The sequence below is a fragment of the Psammomys obesus genome, unplaced genomic scaffold (genome assembly GCF_907164565.1).
Source record: "Psammomys obesus unplaced genomic scaffold, mPsaObe1.curated_primary_1811, whole genome shotgun sequence".
NCBI classification, from domain to species: Eukaryota; Metazoa; Chordata; class Mammalia; order Rodentia; family Muridae; genus Psammomys; species Psammomys obesus.
This window is the reverse complement of record NW_026596046.1, coordinates 11876277-11886803: the sequence shown is the minus strand read 5'-3', so window position 1 is coordinate 11886803 and position 10527 is coordinate 11876277. Positions and strand designations below refer to the sequence as shown.

General features: G+C 52.8%; 1 protein-coding gene across 3 annotated transcripts in view; it reads right to left on the bottom strand.

Moving 5' to 3' along the window:
• Positions 1 to 4395: 4395 nt before the first annotated feature.
• Positions 4396 to 10527, bottom strand: part of Rgma (repulsive guidance molecule BMP co-receptor a) — a 44502-nt gene continuing 38370 nt past the window's right edge. For all 3 annotated transcript variants that reach the window (XM_055623339.1, XM_055623338.1, XM_055623340.1), the window contains exon 4: positions 4396 to 6909. In XM_055623339.1, the coding sequence (XP_055479314.1) occupies positions 6208 to 6909 (702 nt within the window). In that variant the 3' untranslated portion in view covers positions 4396 to 6207. The remainder of the gene's footprint in view (positions 6910 to 10527) is intronic.

Genomic DNA, 10527 nt, shown 5'->3' with positions numbered 1-10527 from the left:
TTCTGAGACAGTTGTCCTTTTTGCCTTGAACTGATTCTCTAACAGTTTCTGAGCATATCTTAGTTCTCCCCTGGCAATTTTTTTTTTTTTTTTTTTCTGGGATGTGTTGATATATCTAAAGGCCCAGAGAACAACCCCAGTCGCCGTAGGAAAGAGATTAGGGTGCTGGTGTGAGTTCAAATGTGGATGAATCCTTCCAAGGCCACCCTGAGGCAAGTGACAATGGTCAGTCTACTCACCTTGACCTTGGTGATGGGGTTGTCTAGAGTCTTGCCTGAATGCAGAAATAGCCCTGCCACCACCCCAACCGTGCTTGCACACAACTGCCTTTCGCACGCTCTATAAAGGTCCATTCTGCCGGATCACGGTACTGGCACTGTATGCAAGAGAGGGAAGACTAAAATGGCTAGGGTTGCTATTTTAAAAGGGCCAGCAGGATGATGAGGTTCATGAGGGAGAGCCATGGAATCCGATAGCAGGAGCTTTGGATCAATAAAATCAGGTGATATCTTTCCACGAAATTGAAGGACCTTAGACCTCTCCCCCCCCTCCATTAGAGGACCGGGGTGGGGTGGATGGAAACTGTTCCACTGACCCTGGCTAGAATGCCAAGTAGTTTTTCATGTTTCAAGAGGTTGTCAACCAATTAGACCAAAGAGATTTGCTTTCTTGATGGCACCTAAAAGATTAGTCTGTGGAAAAGAACAATGAAGAGAGCGTGGCACCTGGTTTGCGCGTCTGGCAGGAGACTGTGGCTCTATAGGACCCACGGGTATGGCATAACTTGGTGACGCTGGGGAGCGTGCATGTAGGTTCGCTTGTGTTTCCTCCCTACATTTTCTTGTATTAGGGAAGTTCATTCTATGAGCATAGCTTGCCTTCAACATTTGCTCAGGTGGACTTCATGTTATTTAACTGAAAAAAATTCTGGCTCAGCTAGCAGATACTTGCTACCAAGCCTGGCAACCTGAGTTCAGTCCCTGGCACCTGCAGAGTGGAAAGAAGGGGGGAACCTAGTCCTGCAAGTGGGAGGAATGACCTCCATGAGTGCCATGGCATGTGGGCATGTAGCAAACACACACACACACCCCTGCATGCTAAACACAAAGTCTTCATTTTTCACACATCTCTCCATTTCAGCCACTGCCTTGGTCTGGCGGTACATGGTGGCAATGGCTTTGCCTTTCTCTGGTGATGGCCTGTCTTTTCTCTACAGAGCAGTGGTGCTGAAAAACACAAAAACAACATCAGGGAAGGCTGGGAATGTTGCATAGTTGGTAGAAAGGCTTGTTGAGAGTGTACTAGGGCCTGAGTTCTATTCCCAGCACCATATAAATTAGGAGAGTAATGCTCACCTGTAATTCTTCCTAAGGAGCTGAAGCTAGAGGGCCAGAAGTTCAAGGTCATCCTTCGCTGCATATAGAGTTTGAGGCAATCAGGATTACATGAGACTGTTTCAAAGGGAGGGAGGGAGGGTGAGAGAGACACTTTCAGAGATGGAGAGGGAGAGGGAAAGAGGGAAAGGGAGAACACCTGCATCATTTTCCCCCAGCCCAGGAGGCCTGCCACGCTCTGGCTACTGTCACTGGCCTGAGGTCATACTGGCTTCCTGCAATCCTCTTAAGACCTCCCTCTGGGCTGTGCTGCTCCAGGTCCCCAGCGTTCTCTGCTCTTTGCAGAATGCCCCCTCCAGCTCTTGATGTGTCTCGTTCTGGGAATTCATGTGGTGAGTTAGTCAGACTTGCCTCTTACCCCTCCAAAGAGGCGCATCCCTCCTCACCCTTAGGAGGCCACTCAGAATAAACCTGCTTCTTTCTTCCTGGGGTCTGCCACATGGACCATTAGATGAAATAATTATCACTTATTTGTTTGTCTCCCCAATGAGAACACAGGACTCGTCCCTACAGACAAGTGGAGGCATCCAATGAGTAAGTCACATGCCACAGGGACCTCCTTTTGGTGGCTTCCCTTGTTGTTGTTAGGCCTCTGTGCCAGGAATTAGCTCATTAGATTTCTATAGGACCTTGGGAGGTGACTACACGAAACTCCATTTTACAGATCAGGAACTAAGGCTCAAAAAAAAAAAAAAAAAAAAAAAAAAAAATCCAGGGGAGACCACACAGCTAGCAGCAGGCAGCTCGGACGCCAACTCAGCCTGCCGCCTAAACCCACATGCCACCCCTGCTCTGAGCCATGCTTGGGCAAGACAGACAGGCTCGAGTACTGCCTGGCTCTCCTGGACCTCTGCCAGAGTGTTCTGATAGCTCTTCCCTCCCAGTTTACCCACTCCGTTATCAGATTTCATTTATCAGCCCTTACTGTTTGGTGCCCTTACAAATTCTGACTTGTCCAATGAGAGGTCTTAAGAATTTTTTTGCTTGGGGACCGAACCCAGGAACTCTCACCATAGGCAAGTGCCCTAACAGTGAACTACCTACCCACTGCGCCCCATCTGTGTTCTGGCGACACAGGGGCGGGAGGGGGAGCACTGAAGCACTCGTGGAGGCAGGCTGACTGGCCTTGGCCGGGGTCTGCACCAGACCTAGACTGCTAGGCCCAAGAGGACAGAATACTTAAGCTGAAGGTGTTGGGCCCACACTCTTGAGATGCAAATTTCCCTGTTCATGAGGGCAGCAAGCTGTGTGGTATTTAGGAAAGAATTCTTGTGGGTTAAATTTAGGGGCCTGAAAGGCTTCCAAGCCAAAACTATTTTTTGGCAAGTGTCATATAGCATTTTCATCTGATGGAGAATGAAAGACTTTTTCCCTGTGTGCCCGGCTTTTCCACACTCTGTGTCCTTGTGTGCGGCTGGTGCCAAGGGCCCTGCCACCTCCGTGCTGCTGTGCTGGGTTTTTTGTTTGTTTGTTTTTAATGTATCCAACTGACCACTGAGGGTGAGGCCTTCGGGTACTAACAATGCAGGAGGGTGGGTGTATTTGGCATCTTCCTCCTAAATCAACCCTTTAGTGTTTCTTTAGGGGCCTGTGTTAAAATAAGAATAGTAATAAGTCCTCTTGACCATCCTCGGCTCACATCTGGTGTTGGGGGTTGTGTGTGGGGCGGGCAGAAAAGCCCTCTGAATTTCCCCTCTTGCTGGCCTTTCATCTCCTCCCCAGGCTGTGCAGACCCCTCCCCTATGGGGAAGAGATGGGAATCCTGAGTTAATGTATGTTGCTGACATGAATGTGGCCTGTATCAAGGACCCCCAATGCCTCACTCATGAGAATGGCAAAGCCTTCCTCAGGTTCGTGAGCACAAGCTGTCAGTGTGTCCAGAAGGCGTCACCAGCGGTGTCCTCCTCCCAGATGCTTACAGCCCGAGACTGCTCTCCTACTGAGACTCGCTAACCCTTGCTCAGCTGCTTCTGATTCAAACAGGTCAAATCAATGCTTCTGTTGCTGTCTCCATCAGGGCCCACAGCCCACCTGAGCCCATGTTCACTGTACACGTGTCTGTGGTCTCTTTAGCCACCATCTCCCCAATCAAGTCAGGCAGGTCAGAAACTCCCGTCTCCATTCTCCCGGTCTCTCCTTTTTGAGATAGCACCGTCACTCAGTCAGTGTGTCAGTTTGCAAGCATGAGCTCACTGACTCAAATAACCCCAAGGGATAGGTACTTTCCAGCTTGTAAAGGCGGGAAACGGGATTCAGAGGGGTTGAATGACTTGCCCAAGGTCACTTGCCTGGGAACTCAAGCTCACTTGTGTTGTTTTGCCTCATGGCATTTGGTACCAGGAGCAGAGTATCTGGGGCAAAACAGACCTAGCTTACGTGCCTTGGCTCTGCCCCTGCTGGGTCACAGTGCACACAGGTGCATCTCCATTCTTAATCTGTTAAATGGTGTGAGTCCCTTGGCACTGACTCACTGGGTAGGTTTTTGTTCTCTTTTTTTAAATGGATGACACCTGACCATAGTCAGCAGTGAACCTGGCTTTACACAGGTCTGGACTGTGGTCCTATTAGAGTATGTCACTGGGCCCCTCGGCTGGGTATAAAAGGGATACCGAGGATGGCAAGGTTAGACCTGTGGCTGGGGCAACGCTGGCTTGGATGAAGCCATTATAGACCTCAGACCATTCCCTCTGCCTCTCCAACTCTGTCCTAGAAAACAGATCACAGCTTCGATCGGTCTGCTCCAATGTCCCTAGAATAAGGGAAACTGGACCAACCAAGTCCTAACTGCTCAAGGTGAGGAGGAAAACTAATCTTAAGAGTCACGGAGGGCTGTGGTGGTTACACCGCTGCAACTCCCAGGTCACAACAACTGGCCACACATTTGCCCAAAGCACAGTCCGTCTCGACACACTTTGCCAAGGCAGACACCCACCATCCACATCACCTCTCCACCCCGAAAGGACCAGAGTCTGTTTAGAAAATAAACTCCAACATCTCATCTAAAAGAAAATAACAAAACAAAACAAAACAAACTTTACTTGCATTTAGCCATTAATAAATAATTTACAGTATGTACAAGCAGTGATACTCCACACAGGTCGCAGACATGTGGACTCAGTGAGGGGTCCCCACTTCTGAGCAGAACGTGATCAAACACAACCAAAATAAAGTGCTTCAACTTTTTTTTTTTTTTTTACTTCCAACATAGGGATAGCTTAAAAAAAAAAAAAAAAAAAAAAAAACCAGCAGGGAGAAGGAGGGGCTGAGCTGACCCCTCCCAGCTACCCGTGTGGTTTTGGCAGGGGTCAGGACCTCTGGGAGGGGGAGGCAGGTTCTGCAGCCTCCTGGCCAGTGTATGAGAGGTCCCTGGGGAGCAGAGTAGGGCTAGGGTGGGCTGTAGGGCTGCTGGCTAGGTGGCCCATAGGGCCAGCTGCACCACTGCTGGTACCTCTGGGGCCTCTGGAACAGCAGCAGAGATGGGAATGGCTTTGGGCTCCGTGGATGGATGCTCACCTTGAGCTGAAGGAGAGTTAGGCTCCCAGTGGCAGGCATCTGGCCTCGTGGCCAGAGAGTTGAAAGGTTCTAGTGGGAGGAGACCCTGCCTGCCGGGCCTCTTACATGCTGCTCCCGGGCCACAAAGAAATCCAGACGAGAGGGGTGGGGGATGGAGCTGCTGACCAGCAGCCAGGGAAGTCTAGGAGGCAGGTGAGGAGAGAGCAGAGGATAGGGCAGTCCAGCTGGCCCTATCCGCTGGGTCTGCTGCTCATGCCCTGAGGCTCCAGCGCTCCTTCTGGGCGACTCTTAAGTCTGCTGGTGGGGAGGATGGGGTGTTGTGGGTCAGGGACAGGAGCTGGAGGATCACGTCTCTGTTGAAACATTCAGAAGTGAGCACTTTGATTTCTTAAGTGCAATGGGAGAGGGCCTGAGGGTGGAGCCAGAGGTGGAATCTGAGCCCATGAGCGGCACTGCTTAGACCTCAGGCCAAAACACACCCTCCCTTCAACTGTGGGGCTCTCTGAGGACCGGAGAACTGGCACCTTGAACTCACATCAGCGGTAGCTGGACGCAGGGGGCAGTCTGTGTAGCACTGGGCAGGAAGGTACCAGGGCGCCGCCTAGGGGCTAAAGGGTTACATCCATTTGCTAACGATGCTCAGCAGGGCCCTCTGCTCTGCGGGTGTCAGACTGTGAAGGGGGCCCTGCCTGGGAAAAGGACCACATAGATGTTTCAGCCCCACTAACACGGGGTTTCCCTGCGGGCTTAGTGTGTGAGTGTGCTTGTGTAACAGTGTGTGCGCGTGTGTGGGAGGGCACAGGGGGCCCCAGAGTAGGCGTGCAGCAGTCAGTGGGGCCTGTCTCAGTGCATTATGAGGGTGTGGGAGGAGCTGACTTTCCCAGTGTCTCTCTGGTGGTGGTGGTGGGGGGTGGGACTTCAGCCGAGGGGGCTCTGGCTCGCACATTCACACGGTGGGGTCCGGGGTGGAGGGAGCTGCTCTCCCCCTCACACAACTCTACTGTCACAAAAACACACCATCAATCAGCACAACCTTGTGTCGTGCACTAAGAGAGAGGGGAGGGCCGTCCCAGGCCCTGAGCCCGGCCAAAACAGCTCTGAGGGAACCACGTACAGGCCATCAGCCAGAGGCCACCTCTGCTGCTGAATGATGCAGAGAACACTGGGGTCACGGGGAGCCCACCCGCTGGGCCGCGCCCTGATGCCCACTTGGGCCCTCAGACAAAGGAGAAGCCAGAGGCGGGAGCCCAAGGCTCGGGCAGAGTCTACACCCTCCTCGGCATCGTACGTGGCCAAACGTCTACCACGACACAGACATCAGGGCCAGGAGTGTGATGGTGCCAAGGAGCATCTGAGGGGCCAAGGGAGACGCTGCTGCGGCCACGGCACCTGGCAGTTCCCGAGTCCTTTCAAACAGGTGCAGCTTGTCCTTGTTGGAATGGAGCATCCTGCCATCCTCCAAGGCGTAGTAGGCAGCCAGCGTGAAGTTCACGTCGCCGGTTGTGAGGAGGTCGAAGACACAGGCCTGGTAATACAGGTCTTCTACAGGCAGCTTCTCCTTGCACTTGGCCACAGCTGTCTCATACGGGAATGTCTCAGGGACCACAGGAGAGGGGCTGGCAGCTGCCGGCCTACGGGGGCTTTCAGCGTTGGCACGGAAAGCCTGGAAGTCAATCTGCTGGTTGAGCGGGCAGCCCCGCAGGCAGAGGTAGAGGCCTTGGTTGTCACGGTCCTCCACAGCGTTGACCACCTCCTCAGGCATCCGGACCGCGAAGGTCAGGTAGCGGCCCACCTGGCGCACCACGATGGTGGTGCCGATGTACTTGGCCTGGATCTCCACGTGCTGGCCCGACACCTTCTCCGTAATCTTCAGGCTGTTGGCCCCATGTTTATCTCCACCGTTTTTGGAGCCGTCGGCAAAGGCAGATGGCAGTTCGTCCATCTCAGCTTGGTACACTTTCTGGTCCACACACTCTTGGAAGTTCTTGAAGATGATGGTGAGCTACGGAGCAGGGAAGAGTGGAGAGTGGGTTAGGATGTGGGGAGATGAGGCTTAGAGGTTTTAAGGAACTGGGAGGTGCCTCGGAATGCTGTGCACCCTCCATTCTTCATAGTGGTCACAGCTCAATACCATCCACACTGTTGTGCTCAATATTTTTCTTTGTGACTTTTTTTAACATCCGATCGCTCAGAGAAACTTTAGCTCACTACTGTAACTTAAAAAAAACAAACAAACAAAAAAAACAAAAACCAATCCTACAGAGAGAGGTGAACCATAAAAATAAAATTAAAAGGTCCAATTAAAAATTAAAGGTCCTGCTGGGTGATGGTGCATGCCCTGCACCCAGGAGGCCTAGGCAGGCAGATCTCTGAGTTTGAGGCCAGCCTGGTCTACAGTGTGAGTTGTAGGACAGCTAGGGCTACACAGAGAAACCCACTCTCGAAAAACCAAAACCAAAACCAAAATAAGGTCCTCAGTCCACTGCAGTCAGGATAAAAACTGCTCCCGGAAACATCAGACCCTGATTCATTCTAACTCCTCACGAGTACTACCTGACACGGCAAAAAGGGCTCGGTAGATGCGCTGCACACTGTGTTAAGGAGTGGATGGCCTGTGACTGCCCCACAAACCGTCACAAGTGTCTGCAGAAATGAGAGGTCAAGGGAGACACGGCCAGGAGGAAAAGGCAAGGTGACTGGGAAAGCAGAGACAGGGAAGGGGCACCCCTGAGCTGCGGGATGCCAGCAGCTGGCAAGCTGAGAAGGGACAGCTCTCCTGACATCTTGGTTATCTTGCATGAAGCCCACCAGCAGGGAGAACGGAGGGCTGTCATGCTGGAAGAGAGATGAGCGAGCAAAATCCATGCAAGCGAGAGGACAGAGGTCATGGTTCCAAGGCAGTTCTGGGGGGTCACTTCAGGCTGAGGAGGAGGAGGAGGAGGCTGTGGGTATAGGCCCACTCCCCCACCTCCGATGCAGGCCTGAGCTGGGTGGTCTTTTCCAAATGGAGCCTCCAGGGGAGGGGTTGAGCTGAGCCAGTAGTAACTGTTCTGAGAGCCACAGACTCTCCCTGTGTTTGGCATTTCTAGGTATTGTCGTTATTATCCCTTGTCTCCTGTGGCATTCCAAGAACAGGTGACATCCCCAAGTTCACAGCTGCTCAGCACTCTGCAGTTGCTTGTCACACAGCCACAGAAGGCAGAATGTTAAGTTTTGGGTTTCTCGCCTCTGGAGCAGTGGTTCTCAAACTGTGGGTCGTGACCCCCCCCTGGCAAACCTCTATCTCCAAAAATATTTACGTTATGATTCCTAGCAGTAGCAGAATTACGGTTATGAAGTAGCAATGAAAATAACTGGATGCCTGGGGGTCACCACGACATGAGGAACTGTATTAAAGGAGTGCAGCATTAGGAGGGTTGAGAACCACTGTCCTAGGCTCTTATGGCCACTAGCCCATAGGGGAGGAGGCTAAATGTGAGGCTCCTGCCTGTCATCCTGGGTGGGATGTCTGGCTTTCGTCCAGGGAGTATGCAAGGCTGGAGATGTGAACAACACTGTGGGAAGAATGGCCACCTCCTCCAGCTGCCGCTCAGGGACCAGCTGTTTAGCTGGCAAGGGGGTGGGATGGGAAACTGGGCACCACTAAGGTATTGCCCATCTGAGGGGAACAAACAAGAACCTGACGCCTGAAGGGGTGAGGTAACACCCAGAGTTCCTGGCTTCCTGTCACCCCTCCAACCCTTGTGTTGCCCTCTCTGTAGAACAAGGCTCGCTCACTCCTCACGGAGAGGGATCTTGCTGGCCAGCTGACGGGGCTCCAGGGCATACTGCCCCCACTTCTATGGCAGAGGATCTGCCAATTTAAGGGACCCAGGCGGCTGATAGCACATGGGCCTGGTTGAGGCTGGGTGTTCTGTCTGGCTGCTCAGGAGGTAAGTGTGGCAGCAGCAAGGGCCACGATGATGGCCACGATGATGGCCTTCGAAGGCTCACAGGGTCCAGGGCAATCCTGGATGTGCTAAGGGAATCTCTGGCCAGTACAAGGACCAGAAACATTGTGCAGATGGAAACCTTAAGTAGGAGAGTCAAAAAAAAAAAACCCTGGGATCAGAGTCACAGAAGGGCCGGCCAGCAAGGTCTGAAGTGAGGACTGGGGATGGCAGACAATGCCCGGCTGCAGGTCCAGGTGGCCACAGCTGCAAAGAACCTAGGAGGCCCAGGGAAGCAGAGTGGCCTTGGGCCAGGGCAGTGGAGCCTTGTGGCTTCTGCCCACCTCAGGCTGGGCAGGCCATCAAGGGCTCAGAACTTCCGGGAGAGTTCCTCTGCTCAGGCCGTCTTGTTCTGTGGGTCCCCCATGCAAACCAGGTAGCAAATGGGTGACATCCAGGGGCCCTGGGAACTGAAAAGACCTGGTGCCCTCTCTTCCCCCTGGACCATAGGCCCATAGGCAGGACGGGTGGCAGGACCTCAGCATGGCAGGCTGCATGCCTCTCTCAGGAGCTATGGTAATCTGGACTTTTTTTATTTTTATTTTTATTTATTTATTTTTTTGTGGGCTCCTTCCTCTACAGAAATATTAAAAACCAAATCAAATTAGCTACACGCCCCCCCCCCCAATCCAAATGAAACAAAAACCCTACTTCAAGATCGTTTAGAGTCTACTTGTATAAAAACAAATACAGGCCAGGTGGTGGCGGCGCGTGCCTTTAATCCCAGCACTTGGGAGGCAGAGGTAGGCAGATCTCTGAAATTGAGGCTAGCCTGGTCTACAGTGCTATCTTCCTTCTGACTTCACGAGAAACAAGAACCTTCCCTTGGCTAAGTCAGCTCAGATTCAGCCTGGTGCGTATGTTGTGTGATGAGTGACCAGCCCCATTCCATTGCTTTGTGAGAGAAAGGCTGTGTCCCCAGAGTGTGAGCTAAGTAGGCACTGGCCACACAGCTTTCTAAGTATGGGACTCCACTTCCTATTTCCTTCCCGAGGGCTCCCATTTCTCATATACACGGGATGTCAACAGAGGCTGGGGCCTGTCCCTGCTGCAGAGCCACAAGGCTTGGACCACATGAAAATGCAGCTACTCTCTGGTCCCTGACCCAGGAAAATGGCCACTTCACATGGTTTGCCCTCCCCTTTTCTTCCCAGCCCAGAGATCGCCCACCGTGGTGTGGAGGCACCTGCAGGAATAGAGGTGGCCCGTCTAGGGTGGTCTGGGAAGTGGGCGGTCTTAGCCCTGGAGAGATGGCAAGGTGAGGGCTGCTGGTGCTCCTGTTTGGTGTACAGGGCCACACAGACACGGGGAAGGGGGCTCCTGCTTTCCAAGTGTCATCAGTCTCCTCGGAACAGGAAAGGCTGGTTTGGCGTGAACCCCCATCTCTCATGCAGACAGCCTCCTGGAAGGCTGACAGGCTGCCTGACTCCTTGGCACTTGTGCCAGGGACACGACCACAAGTAACAACATGAAGGGGCCTGTCGAAAGCCTGGCGGCCTGCTGCCAACCCACCATGGATGGATGACTCTCTGCCTTTGGTATCCTCTTTTCAAAGAGGCCGCTGGACCTTCAGTAGCCCCAATAACACACACACACACACACACACACACACACACACACACACACACACA